The 16,477-nt window shown below is 45.4% G+C and overlaps 1 protein-coding gene across 3 annotated transcripts in view; it reads right to left on the minus strand.

The window, feature by feature from the left end:
• The window catches only part of CHCHD6 (coiled-coil-helix-coiled-coil-helix domain containing 6), a 245,131-nt gene that overhangs the window by 206,824 nt on the left and 21,830 nt on the right, over positions 1-16,477 (minus strand). For all 3 annotated transcript variants that reach the window (XM_011971503.1, XM_011971502.1, XM_011971504.1), the window contains exons 2-4: positions 10,176-10,284; positions 6,587-6,656; positions 4,032-4,176 (exon numbers count right to left, since the gene is read on the minus strand). In XM_011971503.1, coding sequence (XP_011826893.1) covers positions 4,032-4,176; positions 6,587-6,656; positions 10,176-10,284 — 324 coding nt within the window. The remainder of the gene's footprint in view (positions 1-4,031; positions 4,177-6,586; positions 6,657-10,175; positions 10,285-16,477) is intronic.

Here is a 16,477-nt window from a genome sequence, read left to right on the forward strand (position 1 = left end):
GGTTCAAGTGATTCTCCTGCCTCAGCCTCCCAAGTAGCTGGGATTACAGGCATGCGCCACCAGGCCCAGCTAACTTTGTATTTTTACTAGAGATGGGGTTTCACCGTGTTGGTCAGGCTGGTCTCGAACTCCTGACCTCAAGTGATCCACCCACCTCAGCCTCCCAAAGTGCTGAGATTACAGGCGTGAGCCACCGTGCCCAGCCAAGAAAGTTTTTGCTTTCTATCAGGTGTACTGTATTCTTATACAACTAATAATATGTGCCAGAAATGCAACAGGCAAGGTTGTAAATCTCATTCTCACCTAAAATAAAGCCTCAGCCAGGACTTGATTACTCCATCCATTGGATTTTTAAGGCTCCACCCATCAGAAGACTCAGATCAACAGCATTGTTCTTTTTATTTCTTCCCAGAATGTTTGATTTGGACTCCTAGCTTCTTCATCAACTCAGAGGGAGAAACACCTCTCACAGGATCCAGTGACACCCATGGCCTTCACTCAGACCAGAACCAGGACACCACCAGTGACAGCAAACATGCATCGACACGCACAGAACAGTTCATCACTGCTGCACTAGATGGGAAAGGGAAACACTTCTGTCATCAGAAGTAGGTCAGAAAAATTATTACCTTTCCTTGTCATTAGTTTTGTGAACTTTTCCCAATAATAAGCTGGACCAATCCCTTATGCAGAAGAGGATTTTAAAATCAATATTGGAAAAAGTCAGAGGCAAGTGAACAGTGTGGAAGAGCACACTACATGTTAAGTGGCACTCAGTACAACAGGAAATCCTCTAGATAAGGCTACAGGTTCACAGGGAGGACTACAGTAGGGGTAGTGGAGAAGGCACCTAGGAAGAATGGGCAGACAACTCATTCTGCCAGCAACCATGCAAGATCCATCTCAGGGTCCAACCCTCCCGGAGGGCTAGGAGGATGTGCTGTGATCCACACACTGCCACACCACCAGGCCCTTCAGCACCCCACACAGCAGGCTGCCAACTAGCCACCTCCTTCAATCTTTCCATGTGGACAACTCAGGAGAGGAAAGAAGAATTTCCCTGCTTTTGTAAGGTTCTTCTCTCCATCTTTCTCCTCTTATTTAAATCTTCCAGAATATAGTTTTGAAAATATAGTTTTACCTCCACTAAAAGCACTGCCCAACCATACCAACCAAAAGGGAGCCCCCTTCTTTAGAAGCGATGGTCATAGCATCTGCTCAGCATTTAGTTGACTGCCTTGGGTCTCTGTTAACTTATGGAACAATGCCAAGCACCATCTTCCCTTCTCCTCCTTTGTACTGAGTACTGAATATGATTGTGCACCTTCAACATCATCTTCTGTAGCACCTCCTATAGGAGATGCATTTCCAAGAGCATCAAGCAGTAGAAGCCAACTCCACCTAACTTAAGCAAAGGAGAGTTAATTGGCAGGTCATCAGTGGACGATCCAAACCTCAAGAAGGCAGGAGGACCAGACAGAAACCAATGGTACACTGAAAGTGTAGAAGACGGCAAAAGACACAACCTCATAGCATGAAGGGGCTGATCGCAACACCTGGGAGACAACGAGGAACTCCCATCCTGGCCTCCCATCATTCCTCTGTACTCACTCAGAACTGAAGGTCCTCAGGCATGAGGTGCAGGCTGGCTGAGCTTGCACTGTGCCCAGATTCAGCTTCCATGGAGGAATTACAGTCCCACCAAGTCTACACACAGCAGGAAACAGGAACACTCCCAGAAGGAAACTGGAACACCAGTTGCATGGAGAAATGAATGCTGAGCATTCAGAAAATGAGAATGCCCATGAAAGCAGTTAAATGTTTTTAAAATGAAGGAAGTAACTTACGTCACAATTCCCTAAGAATTCTGGCTCAGAAAAGGAGATTATTATCCATCTAGAGACCTGGGGTGGGGCGGGGAATCAAATTCTTCCCCAAGGGACAGTCCTGAGAAAGCGGCGCTCAACCTCCTTTGCAGGAGGAAGAATGGGAAGCCATGAATCCTCTTTCACTGTAATTAATACATTCCAGGTGAGAACGAAGAGACAGCAGACCTGTAAGTTGTGATCTTCCATCTCTAGAGGTGGCCAACTTTTCCTGCTCATGCCATACTGATTAACCCTTCATCTCCAGGATAGGGGTCCTTCTAACTTGGTTGTCAGGCTACCTGCAGAGGAGTAACAACCGATCTGCCTCTCAGAGACTGACTCTAAGAGCCTCTGAAGGCATGCCCTGGCCCCAGTTTTTCACTGTATCAACTGATTCCTCACCAGGATGCCACGGGGTTCTAAAAGCACAAGTCAGATCACTCCCATCCTTACAAACTTCAGCAACCACTGACTGTTTCAGGATCACTGTGGGCTACTTTGAGGGTTAACTTCTCAGCACATCCAAGGCCTTCTAAAATCTGGCTTCAAAGCTCACTCTTCTCACTGGATCTGATCACCTCCTCAACACCCGCCTGTCTCAGCGCAGCTGCCCCTCATCCTTTAAGGCTGAGGTTAAATGCCCTCTCTGATCTACCAGCTCTGATCCACCAGCAGCTTACACATTTGCATTTCCAAATCTTTTCCTCAATTTAACAACTACTGTAACCAAACTGGCCTTTTTCAAAGCGCAAGTCAGTGCTTGTCTTCTCCACAGACTAAAACTTCCTGAGGGCTAGGATCCTACATTGTTTGTATTTCCCAGAGGGCCTGGTTCAACGTGCATTTATGTGCCCACTGCATACTTCAAACATTTGTGTAGTCATCAAATTAGTAAGCTAAGGCCTGTGCCCAGCCAGCATGTCTGCCTTCCCCTCCCAGGAGAGCACAATCCCAAATGATGCTCTCACATCATGTTCAACCCCCTTCTAGGTCACACCGTGTGTACCAGGCTACCCACCTAAAGTAGGGCAAGGCTGTTCCTCGTCTCAAACCTCCAGCAGATGTTATTAGATGCCGCCCACAGCCATGCTTCCCTCCCCCAACTTCCTTGCTGTCAGTTCTAATTCTGGCTGGATGCGCAACCTCCCTAATGTGACTAGAAAAGAGCCCTAGCTGCAGCCAGTGGAGCCCTCTGTATCCCCTCTGCTGAGGACTGGCTTAGCCATGGGCACCTGGTACAATTCAAGTCAGTGTGATGTAAGAGGAATTCTGCCAGGAGCTTCTAGGAAAGTTATCCTTGTGATAGAGACATAAGGGCCGGCATAGCCTCTCTGCTTCTACTGAGGGTTTTACCATCTGCATGGGACTTGTGGGGCAGTAACAGCCTTCATTAACCATGGGGACAGCCTCCCTAGGATGCACTGGCACACTGTGGATGGCAGAGTGGCAGGAAGAGAAGCACCACGTCTATGATGATGCTAGTGAGCCACTGAATTAGTCAACCCTGGGGGCACTTTGAGACTTCTCATGTTGCAAAATAAATGCTGCACTTAAGCAAAAATATCCTAATAGCCACCCATCACTTAAATGTATTAATGACAATAACAATAGTGCACTCCCACAGTCTGCTGGCATGTGCTAAGTCCTGGACAAATACTATCTCCTCTGATTCCCTGGGCAGTCCTGTGTGTGAGCATCATGATCTTCGAGCAAGGCTCACAGACAGGGTGTCTAGGATTTGCACCCAGCCTACCTAACTCTAAAGATGATGCCCTCCCTGTCATATATTACATGGCTCCAGGCCTCTAGTCCTCTCTCCTCACACCCTCCCGAAACACATACCACTGCAGCCCTGACATCTGTGAAGTTTCAGAGCTGAATGAGACTGTCAAGTGATCTAGTCCCTTACTGTATAGACCTGAGGCCACAGAGACTGAAAAAACATGCCAAAGGCAGCAAAGCAAATCACTGACAGAGCCAGGGCTGGGAGAACCCAAGTTCCTGGCTCCCAAAAGACCCTTTTCCACAGAGGTGAAGCCAAGCACATTCCAGGGGCAGCCTGAGCCAGCAGGGCTTCAGACTAACCAGGTGCCAGGGCCCACCCCCTCTTTCCCCGGGTGCTGCCCAGCTCAGAAGGCTAGTTCAGGGAAAATCTGCACTCACCAGCCGGACTGACTTCTGCTCCTCATGGCTGATGCTGCCTTCACCCACGGGCACGGATGCCTTGGAGTGCTTGGTGGCAGCCTCTCTTTCCGTCTTTGCCACCTGGAAGAGCTTATCCTGGACAGCAGCATGCTCCTGTTCACACCTGTGCAGAAGAAAGATGAGGAGAAACAGATGCAGATGACATGACGGGCAGCCAATAGCCAAGACAAGGTCTGCGCACTCACTTCAGCTGCCAGGGAAACGCTGAAACCAGCCAGCGGCCGGCCAGGAAAGGAGAGAATGCTGTAAAACCACACGCCCCATCATTCCACGCCTGAGCTCAGGCATCACTGACAGCTCCCCAGACAAGGGGAGACAATGACACTGAGCCAGGACAACACAGCTCAGGAACAGGAGGAGACCTGGCCAAGTAGGCAGCCCCATGCCCAGTGAGAGTCTCAGGGAGGGGCTCAATCCACGGATTGCCTCCACTTGAGAGCTTGAAGATTGGAGATGGTAGTAGTCCTCTGTTTTGAACATTTAACTCTTCATTCTGAATATGTTCCTACCCTTTGACCTATTTCTGGGCATTCTGCCTAGTAAAATAATCCTATAGAGAAGAAAAAAGTTATTAGTGCTGAGATGCTCTTAACAGTATTATTTATTATAGTGAAAAAAATGCAAGCAACCTAAATGTCCCAAAATCAAGGTCAAGCTAAAGTAAATATGGTGTGATCATATAATGATCTATGACATCACCACTAGAAAATATAGTCTTTCATTTGTCTGTAGGTTGAATCTAAAAACTGAGAACCAATAAATGCTTTTAGTAATAAAACTGCTTATAAAGCAGGTGAAACTAATGACAAATCATTATAATACAAAGTGAAAATAGCAAGATATGAAATTATCTATGACTTTCAAAAAATAACCCTAAACAGTGGGTAGGGGATTCTGGGTGGAGAAGAACATGAAATACTCCAAAATATTAATAGTGGTTGTCTTGAGATGATGAGTCTACGGGTGATTTTTTCACTTGATAAATTTTTAAATCTTTCATTAGCATGTATTACTTCACCATTCTGAAAATGTTTAAAAGTACCAAAAAAGCGGGGTTCAGGTTAGTAGTTGGCTTTTTTTCTTTTTTTTTTTTTTTTTGGTTTTGGGTCTCATAATGTGGCCCAGGCTGGAGTGTAGTAGTGCAATCATAACTCACTATAAACTCCAACTTCTGGGCTCAAGCAATCTTCCCACCTCAGCCTCTTGAGCAGCTGAGACTACAGACGTGTGTTACCCCCAGTTAATGTTTTTAATTTTTTTTGTAGAGACAGGGTCTCACTATGTTGCTCAGGCTGGGCTCAAACTCCTGACTTCAAGCAATCCTCCTGCTTTAGCCTCCTAAATTCGCTGGGATTATAGGATTGAGCCACCACACCTGGCCAGGTCAGTTATTCTTGCTGAGACCTATTAGGGAGAGTGAATCTTAGAATGTGGGTCTTAACCTATGACTATGCAACAGACCCAACATGGCTGAACTACTAGAAGGCAAACGCCCAACCATGGCTGACACTGGGCCCCCTAAGCTGACCCACTGGGTCCTCTGACCATACTGAGGGCAATTGCCTCAAGGATGCTGAAGAGGCCAATCAGTAACAACTACTGTGAGGGTCCACTGAGAACTCTGTAGGACAGGTACTATGCTCATGTGCATGATATGCAGTAACATATTTAACCATGACAGGAGCCCAGTTAAAGAAGTACTCTTCTTAGATGCAGTGCTTTTTCAAGTTCACATAACTAGCAAGTTGCAGGATCAAGATGCCACCCTGTGCTCCACTGGGGCCTCTGTGCCTTAACCACTTTGCTAAAACTTCTCTGGCAACAGGCCCCATGTCAGAGGCGTGGCCAGGTCCTGGTGTTGTGGCCTGTGCTGACAAAATCACCAACATCCTGAAGCCAGTTCATCTGGACAACCACAGCTAGCACTGGGAGGGCTCCACTTCCTCATCTCTTTGAAAACATGCCTGCATGTGCACACACATGCAGAAGTTCCAGCCACTCAACTGTTTAGTTATAGCTTTTTTAATTTTTTTTTTTTTTTTCCAGAGACAGGGTCACCCAGGCTGGAGTTCAGTGGTGCAATCATTGCTCCCTGCAGCCTCGGCTTCCTGGACTCAAGTGATTCTTCCACCTCAGCCTCCCAAATAACTGGGACTACACAGGCACACACCACAACACCCAGCTAGTTTTTTTATCTTTTAGAAACAGGGTCTTGCTATGTTGCCCAGGCTGGTCTCAAACTCCTGGCCTCAAGCAATCCTCCTGCCTTGGCCTCTCAAACTGCTGGGCATGAGGAACATTAATGATCAATTCCCCTATGCCCCTTTTGGTGTTTCTACATCTTTAAACTAGAACCAGTAACACCTATACCATAGGGTTGTCCTTCAGTGCAACTGAGATTAATTATGTGAGACAAACCCTCCAGGGCTTCAGGCAAGGAGAGGGGTATCCAGTGAGGAAAGAGGCTTTTAGGTGGAGCGCAGTGCCGGGAGCAAGCAGGCTCTCGGGCTCACCTCTTGACATCCTCCTTTGCCCCTGAGATCTGCTGGCCACCACTGCTCCCCGATCTGGGCAGTGTGGATTCTGCAAAGGAAAGAGAAGAAAAGGCCTGTCAGTGGCACCCCAGGGTCCATGAAGGCATGGAGGTCACCCAGAGAGGAAGGACTCCCATGAATGAATGTGCCCCTGGGAAGGCAGCACTACAGATGAGCCCCCACAAAGGAGTGTTCACAGGGGCATTCAAGGAACACTCTTGATTCAAGCTGTCTGGAAAGCCAGATGATCCAAGCCACCTCTTATCCCGAAGGGGTCTCTGCACCAGGATGCCCACAACACTGGGTGCAGTGTTCCAAACCCATCCCTACCCTCCTGACAATTATTTGGAATCCAGGTCATCTCCTAAGCACAGGCCAGGAGTGGCTGCACGAAGTCATTGCTTTGCTTCATGAGGACAACCTCCCAGGTAGAGGTTTTGGCATAGGGAAGGGAAGGGGTGGGGGCTCTTTAAATCTTGTTTCCCTTAGTACCCACCTGAGTCTGCACAATCCCCAGTGTGGCAAATGCCACATATTAAACCTAATTCTACTTAACCCCTATCGCCCCTAGTATTACTGGGCTCTTTCTGTTGTTACAGTAGGTCCCTTTTGATCATCACGGATTTGGGGATTTCTGAGCAAATCTAATTCACTCTCCCCACCACTTGCTGATACTGAAGGTTTTGTTACTACGCCGTCCCCAGCCTTCACCCTTCCAAAACTCTCTGTTAGCCAAAGCTCACCACCTTTCTTGGCCTTCTCCGATGTCCCACACCTCCCTCCACCACAGGGTTCTATGCACCAGCAGCCAGAACCACACAGAACATAGCGTAAGAACCAGGCTGTGGGAGATGCTCAATAAAGGTGTGCGACTCCAACTCCAGACCCATCAGGGACACCTCAGGGGGCACTTCTGAAAGCATCAGCTGTGACTCACACTTTCAAACCACCTCTCATGGGAGGAGAGCACTTCCCATGCTCCTCAGCAACACACCAGGTTCTCAACTGAGGTGAATGCAGGAGGCTGCTGTGGGGTTTCATCTCCACACCAGTGCTCCCCACGCTTACTTATTTGCCTGAAGAGTTTTACTGAGGTTTAATGCCTGGTATTGCTGTTTTTTATATAATTTTCCATTTTTTAACTACAAAAATAACAGGCCTGCCGATGTAGGGCATGTGGCACTCATCCTCACTGCCCCTTCTGTGTGCCCCTGCCCGATCCCCGCTCCCTGGGAGTGCACAGTGTTGAATATGCGTTTCTTCCAGTATTAGTGACATGGAGATCTTGTCATGAGCATGGCCACCTGTGCACATTTCCTACTGAGCTGTCTTCCTTAAGGATCTTTAAGAACTCGCTACATATTAAGATTACTATGACTCTGTCCAATGTTATATTTTCTCTAACTTATCCATTCCTGTTACTTCTTTTCTAAACTGTCTAATTTCTTATATTCACATTTCCTATTTTTTTAATTTAAGGTTTCTTCATTTAATATGATGTGCAGAAAATCTATCTTTTATTGTACTTTTATGGCTTCAAGCCATACATTTCAATCTTTTATTTCCTCTGACATTTTTGGGGGGTATGGTATGAGAAGAATTTTAACTTCTTTTTCTAACTTCGTTCCATTACTAAAATAAAGCAAAAACTGGTTTTAAAAGTACAAAATATCTTAAAATTAGTTAACTTCAAGACAGTCATTTTGACTCTTCAACATTCAGAAACAAAACTCACATCTATCATTTAAACAGCAAAGTATTTTGTTATAACTAACTCCAAGTGACAAAGAACTACTATTCTTGCTTTCCAAACTGCCAAAACTTACCAAACTGAAGCAAATGCTTATTTCTTCTAAAGCTGAAACTGATGTGTAGTATTATATATTATGGCAATTTTCACTTTTATCATCACTTTCTCCCTCTTTTGAGTTAATCCAGTTTGTTAAAGTGCATTGGGTCAAGTTAGACCCCTCTCAAGCCCTTCTCATCAGTTAGAGCCACGTAGGGAGTAAGTGAGCCCTATTGGCAAAGGAGAAGGGCTTCTTGGGGGGTTTTCGGGAATCTTACACATCCCCCACAGTGGTAGATATTCAGAAAGATCTTGGGGTGGGTCCAAATCCAGGTGCTCACTGGCTCCCAGGCAGACAGCACAGGGGTGGAGGTGTCGGGACACCTGGCAGGCATCCCCTTGAAGATGAAGCCAGAGTTCTCTGGCCACCATGGGGAGGTCTCCATGGCCTGGCTCCCGAGTGCCACTCCAACATCTCCCCCTCCCTTGTACCTTGTATTCCAGAGACAGCAATGCTTCTAGGCCCCTGAGCAGGCTGGGATGCACCCTGCCTGCAGACCTCTGCTCCCGCTGTCTGCCCACCCGCAGTGCCCACCCACCACCATTCCTCTTGCCTTTCACAGTCCCTCCTCTCCCGGGACAGATTCCAGTGTTGCATCACAACACGACATCTGGGCTGACATCTGGCTGACATCAGGGCTGACATCTGGCTCTATAATCAGAGCCAGCTGTGCCATGAGAGAGGGTCCCTGCCCACCTATCACTGTGTCCTGGCACAGGGCACAGGACCTGGTTCTGGGTGGCCTTCAGTAAACACTAAGTGGGCAGGATACAGCTCTCATCTTCTAAATTCTTACAACCCAACAGGGAAGATGAGTAGAAAAGGCAACTGTAACGCAAGACCAGGCCCGAGACGAACAATCTAGTGCGTGGTTCTCCATGTAAACAGTCGGTCCTTCCGTGGTGGCATGGTGCCTCCAGCCAATCTTTTTTTTTTTTAATCGGGTTACTGAGTCTGGTAGACAGACCCAAGTTCTCAAAAACAAGTATGTTTTGAGCAGTTGCTCCAAGGACTTTATTTTGTAATATTTTAACATTTGTATGCCTTACAAATTTTTTTCTTAAAATTTTATTTCCTTGTGTTTGCTACAAGTTGTTAATTGGGGAAAGCACAAATTTCTTCATCTGCAACAGGTACAATAGAGTAGGGAACAAATCAGCTTTCAGCTTGGCTTGAGCACCAGCTTCACAGTCGGCCAGGAAGAGGAACTCCTAGGTCCTAGAAGCCCAGAGGAACCATTCCAAGGGCCAAGACAGGAGCTCTCAACCTGAGGCTCAGGTGAGGGCTGCTGTGGCAGGCGCCTAAGTCACTGACGGAATTCTCCCACATTTGGTCCCATTCACGTGAATCCACATCATTCTTTGATTTGGGAGTTAGGCTAGAGTGGCTGAAGCTGCGTCATGGCTATGCTGCCTCTGAGGGCCCTTAAAGGCAACTTCTTTCCTGAGCTGTCAACTCAGGTCCTTCTGCCTCAATTTCCACATGGAGAAAGTGACACAGAGGGAAGGTGGTCTGGCCCGAATCCTGGCAGCTCTGACGACAGCGCCTGTCACTCCCAGAAAGCCATGCTCTTCCGGAAAGCCCTTACCAGACAGAGCTGCTTAACGTCATCCCGAAGCCAACCTGAGCTCCACGCGCCGTCGGGTGGGCTCGGGTGAGCACCCATCACTCCTTTCACTGTCTCTCCACACTCCACAGAACTGTCACAACCCCCATACCTTTGTGAGGGGCTCTCAAGTTGCCATCTTGAAGGCCCAAGGTAGAAGGTGCAGGAGCAGGGGGTGGAGAGCTGGGCTCCTTCATGCGGTTCACCACGTTTTCAGACAGCTAAGGAAGCAGAAAGGAGGGACAAGAAAAAGTTATGTCACAAAAGTGTCTGGAAGCAAAGCCTCCTCTTTATTCAGGTCCCAGAATTAACTGAATGCGCTGCTTCCTCAAGACCAACTCCAACAAAGCAATTCTACTAAAACTCCTCTCGTGGTGGCCCAGTGCCTACCAGGTCCACGCCAAGCCCATCTGGACTCCCAAGCCTACCAATGTATGCCCCCTGCTGGCTTTGCAGCTTCAGCCCCACCACTCCCCTCCACACACCCAGTCCTCAGGGGAACCTGATGTATCACTTTTCTCACCTCCTCTGAATTCAGGCATGCTCTTCCCTCTGAACCACCTCCCGCCACCTCCCTGTCTGGGACATCTCCACCTGTCCAAATCATACCCTTTCTTTGGAGGTATCTCAATGTCCCCTTCTCCAGGGAAGGCTGCCCCTCAACAGCATCCAAATGAAGCACAAGTACCTCTGTCCATCGCATTTCTCTTTATTCCACTTTGCAGATAACACATTTTTTTTTTTTACAAGTTGAAGGTTTGTGGCAAGCCTGCATCAGGCAAGTCTACCGGTGCTGTCTTTCCAACAGCATGTACTTTGTGTCTCTGTGTCATGTTTTGATAATTCTCACGATACTTGAAGCTTTTTCATTGTTACTGTATTTGTCATGGTGATCTGTGATCAGTGATGTTTCATATTATTCCTGTAATTGTTTTGGGACACTGAGAACATTGTCCATGTAAGATGGCGAACTTAACCAATAAATGCTGCTGTGTTCTGACTGCTCCAGTGACCAGCCATTCCCCCACCCTCATCTCTCTCCCTCTCCTTGGGCCTCCCTATCCCCTGAGACACAAGAAAATTAGGCCAGTTAATAATCCTGCAATGGCCTCTAAGTGTTCAAATGAAAGGAAGAGTCACATATCTCTCACTTTAAATCAAAAGCTACAAATGATTAAGCTTAGTGAGGAAGATATGTCGAAAGCTAAGACAGGCCGAGAGCTAGGCCTGTTGCACCTAACAGTTAGCCAAGTTGTGAATGCAAAGGAAAAGTTGTTGAAAGAAGTTACACATGCTACTCCTGTGAACATATGAATGGTAAGAAAGTGAAACGGACTCACTGCTGACGTGGAGAAAGTTTTAGTGGTCTAGATAGAAGATCAAACCAGCCACAGTACTCCCTTAAGCAAAAGCCTAATTGAGCCTAAGGCTCTATCTCTTTTCAATTCAGTCAAGACAGAGGTGAGGAAGGTGTAGAAGAAAAGACTGAAGTGAGCTGAGGTTAGTTCACAAGACTTAAGTAAAGACGGCGTCTCCATAACATAAAAGTGCAAGGTGAAGCAGCAAGTGCTAATGGAAAAGCTGCAGCAAGTTATGCAGAAGATCTAGGTAAGATCATTGATGAAGGTGGCGATACTAAACAGAACAGTCTTTTACTGGGAAAAGATGCCATCTAAGACTTTCATAGCTAGAAAGGAGAAATCAATGCCTGGCTTCAAACCTTCAAAGGACAGGCTGACTCTCTTTTTAGGGGCTAATGCAGCTGGTGACTTTAAATGGAAGCCAACGCTCATTTAGCATTCTGAAAACTCTAGGGCCTTTAAGAATGACACTCAACCTACTCTGCCAGTGTTCTAGAAATGGAACAACAGAGTCTAGATGACAGAACATCTGTTTACAACATGCTTTACTGAATACTTTAAGCCCACTGTTGAGACCTACTGCTCAGGAAAAAAGAATCCATTCAAAATATTACTGTTCATTGACAATGCACCTCGTCACCCAAAAGCTCTGATGGAGATGTACAAGATGAATGTTGTTTTCATGCCTCCTAACACAGCATCCATTCTGCAGCCCATGAATCAAGGAGTAATTATGACTTTCAAGTCTTATTATTTAAGAAATTCATTTCATAAGCTTAGAGCTGCCATAGATAGTGACTCTTCTGATGGACCTGGTAAAAGTAAATTGAGAACTCTGAGGAAAGTACTCACCATTCTGATGCCATTAAGAACATTAATGATTCATGGGAAGAGGTCAAAAAATCAATATTAATAGGAGTTTAAAAGAAGTAGATTCCAACCCTCACGGATGACTCTGAGGGGTTCAAGACTTCAATGGAGAAGTCACTGCAGATGTTGTGGAAACAGCAAGAAAAGTAGAATTAGAAGTGGAGCCTGAGGATGTGACTGAATTGCCGCAATCCCATGATCAAATTTGAACAGATGAGGAGTTGCTTCTTATGGATGAGGAAAGAAAGTGGTTTCTTGAGATGGAATCTGCTCCTGGTGAAGATGCTGCGAACACTGTTGAAATGACAACAAAGGATTTAGAATAGGATCACAAACTTAGTTGACAGAGTTGAGCAGCAGGGTTTTAGAGAACTGACTCCAGTTTTGAAAGCAGTTCCACTGTGGGTTAAATGCTATCAAATAGCATCGTATGCTATAGAGAAATCTTTTGTGAGAGGAAGAGCTGATCGACATGGCAAACTCATTGTTGTCTTATTGTATAAAACCTCCACAGTCAACCCCACCTTCGGCAACCACCATACAGATCAGTCAGCAGCCATCAACACGTAGGCAAGACCCCCCACTAGCAAAAAGATTATGACTCGCTAAAGGCTCAGATGATCATTAGCATATTTTGCCAATAAAGTATTTCTAATTAAGGTATATACACTTTTTAGGCATAATGTTAGTCTACACTTGAGACTACAGTATAGTGTAAACGCAACTCTTACATACAACTAGGAAACCAAAAAGTTCCTGATTTGCTTTATTTTGACATCCGCTGTACTGTGGTATCTGGAGCCATGCCTGCACCACCTCTGAGGTGTGCCAGTACCACCTATTCCCTTCCTCTGAGCCCCCCGACAACACACATGTGCTTCTCAGAGAAGTACTTACACCTCCCGCCTGCCTCTCCCGCCTGCCTATCCTGATGGTTTTTAAATACCTTGAGGGCTAAGCCTGCATCTCACTTATCTCTGTACACCTCCAGGGCCACACATACAGTAAATAATCAAAATACTGCTTGACTAATTTCACCTCAGTTCCCCTAATGAAGACTGGGTAACCAAAACTCTCATTCATTTTAGAGGATGTGAAATAGGCCTAAGGGTGTCATAAAACAGTTTACTAAAATGAAACAGCAAGCTGGGGATCAATCCAGGATAAAAATCCTTAAGCATTCACTTTAGTAAATATTTATTAAGTGCCTAATATGTGCAAGGCATCATAAAGCACAGCTGAGGGAAAGACGTTAAAAATTACTGTAAGACAAAAGACATGATCAGCAACACCACTTCCAGAATATCTCACTGAGAAAAGTACTCCCCCATGTACACAGAGGCATGTGGAAGGACACTCACTGTGACACTGGAGGAAATAGGGAAAAAAGAAAAGGAAACCACATAAACATCCAATGATAGAGAACTGATTGAGGAAATCCTGGCGTATACACCCTATGGAATTTTATGGACCCATTAAGAAAGAACAAGGTAGAATACATATACACTGTCATGGAAGACACACGAGATACACTGCTGATTGTTTAAAAAGTCGTAGAATTTTTTGTACATCTCAATTTTGTAAAAAAAATGCAGACATACAAATATAAATGTTGCTGAATTTGAATATATGTGTATCCACATACCCACAAGTGTGAATTGCATTTGGATTTCACATGCATGCACGTAAGACACATATACAGGTCTGCTCTGGGAGAAATCTACAAAACTGCTTAGCAAAGCACTCAGAGGATGAGGTCCTGCAAGTGGGGACAGGAGCAACTGCAGCAGGATTTTCACTTTTGGTACTTTTGTGTCTTAATTTTTTACCATGAATATTTCCTTAGTAACCAAAGATTGTAATAATAACAATAATAACAAAGTCCCTGTAGTATTTAAGATATATACAAATCAAATAGCTAGTTAATGACATATGACAAGAGAAGACCAAACGTATCAATGGAAGGGAATAGGAGTCCATAAAGAAACCTTTACCTCTTGGTCAATTGATTTCAACAAGGGTGCCAAGACAGTTCAGTGGGGAAAGAGCAGTCTCTTCAACCAGTGATGCTGGGATAATTGGATATCCCTTGCAAAATAATATAGTTGCACACCTACCTTACACCATATACAAAAATCAATACAAAACAGATCTGAGACCTAAATGTTAAGAGCTAAAACTATAAAATTCTTATTAGAAAACAGAGGGCTATGGGAAGCGGAGCTTGCAGTGAGCTGAGATCTGGCCACTGCACTCCAGCCTGGGCGACAGAAAAAAAAAAAAAAGAAAAGAAACCAGAGGGCTAAATCATTATGACCTTTGCTTTGGCAATACATTCTTAGAGGTGACACCAAAAGCATGAGCAATGAAAAAATAAATAACTGGACTTTTTCAAAATTTTAAAGTTTTGAGTACCAAATGACACCATAGGGCAACTGAAAAGACAACCCACAGAATGGGAGAAAATATTTACAAATCACATACCTGATAAGGAACTTTTATCTAAAATATATAAACACCTCCCAGAATTGAATAATAAAATGAAAAATAATCCTATTTAAAAATAGGCAAAGGATCTATATAGAAATTTTTCCAAAGAAGATATACAAATGGTCAATAAGCACATGAAAAGATGCTCAACATCATTAGTCTCTAGAGAAACACGGGTTTAAACCACAATAAGGCACCACATCACACCCACGAGGATGGCTATAATTAAAAGATCAACTTGTAAGGGTCAGCCATAGTGGCTGAATCCTACCATTGTGTAATCCTACCATTGTGGAGGGCCGAGGCAAGAGGATCACTTGAGACCAGGAGTTTGAGACCAGCCTGGGCAACACAGTGAGGCCCTTTCTCTAAAAAAATTTTTTTTTAAATTAGCCAGGTGTGGTGCCATGTGCCTGCAGTCGTAGCTTCTTGGGAGGCTGAGGCAAAAGGATCGCTTGAGCCTAGGAAGTCATGGTTACAGCAAGCTATGACTGCACCACTGCACTCCAGCCTGGACAACAGGTGAGGCTCTGTCTCTAAATAAATAAATAAATTTTTAAAGTCAAATTATAATAAGTATTTGCGAGGATGTGGAGAGTTACCACTTGATATTACAATTCCACTCCTCACTATATACCAAAGACAAATGAAAACATGTATTCACATCAGCACTATCTGTAAGAGCCAAAAAACAGAAAGGACCCGAATGTTCATCAACCAATGAATGGATAAGTAAAATGAAGTATATCTATACAATAGAGTATTATTCAGCCATAAAAGGGAATGAACTACTGACACATTACAACATGGAGGAACCTTGAAAGCAGTCAGACCCAAAAGGCCACACTGTGTGGCGTATTATAGGATACGTCCACAACAGGCAAATCTCTAGACACAAAAGTAGATTCGTGACTGCCTTGGGCTTGGGGAAATGCAGGGACAGGGGTGGGGGCTGATAGCTACAGGGTAAGTAGGATTTGGTGGGGAGGGTAGGAGGTGGGCGTGATGAAAATGTTCTAAAAATGATTGTGGCAATGATCACACATACCTGTGAATACACTAAAAACTATGAAATCACATGCTTTAAATGGGTGAATTGTACAGCACGTGAATCACATCTCAATAGAGCTGTTACAAATAAAAAGTGAGAGAACATCAAAATCAAGGAGAAGCAGCCCAGACAGGAAGTCACTGAGAACAGCACAAGGGCCAGAACATTCCAGTGGCCAGAAGCAGGCAAGAGAGGGATGGGTTCCCTAGGGCAGGAGCTGACTTAGACACAGGAGAAGTGGCGGTGTCTGCGGAAGACAAAAGTCTACAGCCTAGGGCAGGGCACTGGGGAAGAGGCACAGACAGAAAGAGACCGGGCGCCTGGCACCATAGGTTCACTTTGGAAGGCGTGGGGTGGAAGGACTTGGATGAAGCCGGCACAGAAAGAAGTTTGGAAGTCAGGCAGAGGGAGAGGTCCAACCATCCTGAGGAGATGCTGAAAGTTTGTGAGCAAGGAAACATTATGGCCTGCATGGGAGGTGGGATGAAAAGCTCGTCTGGTGGCTGCCCTGACCGCGGGGAATGAACGAGAGCACAGAGTTGAAGAAAAGGAGCTTTGAGCTCAAGTTCATGGAATAACTTGCGTGAGAATAACAAAAAAGGGCGGGAAATTAAGAAAATTATTCTAAGAAGGCAGCAGATC

The sequence above is a fragment of the Mandrillus leucophaeus genome, unplaced genomic scaffold (genome assembly GCF_000951045.1).
Source record: "Mandrillus leucophaeus isolate KB7577 unplaced genomic scaffold, Mleu.le_1.0 Scaffold123, whole genome shotgun sequence".
In the NCBI taxonomy this organism is placed as follows: domain Eukaryota; kingdom Metazoa; phylum Chordata; class Mammalia; order Primates; family Cercopithecidae; genus Mandrillus; species Mandrillus leucophaeus.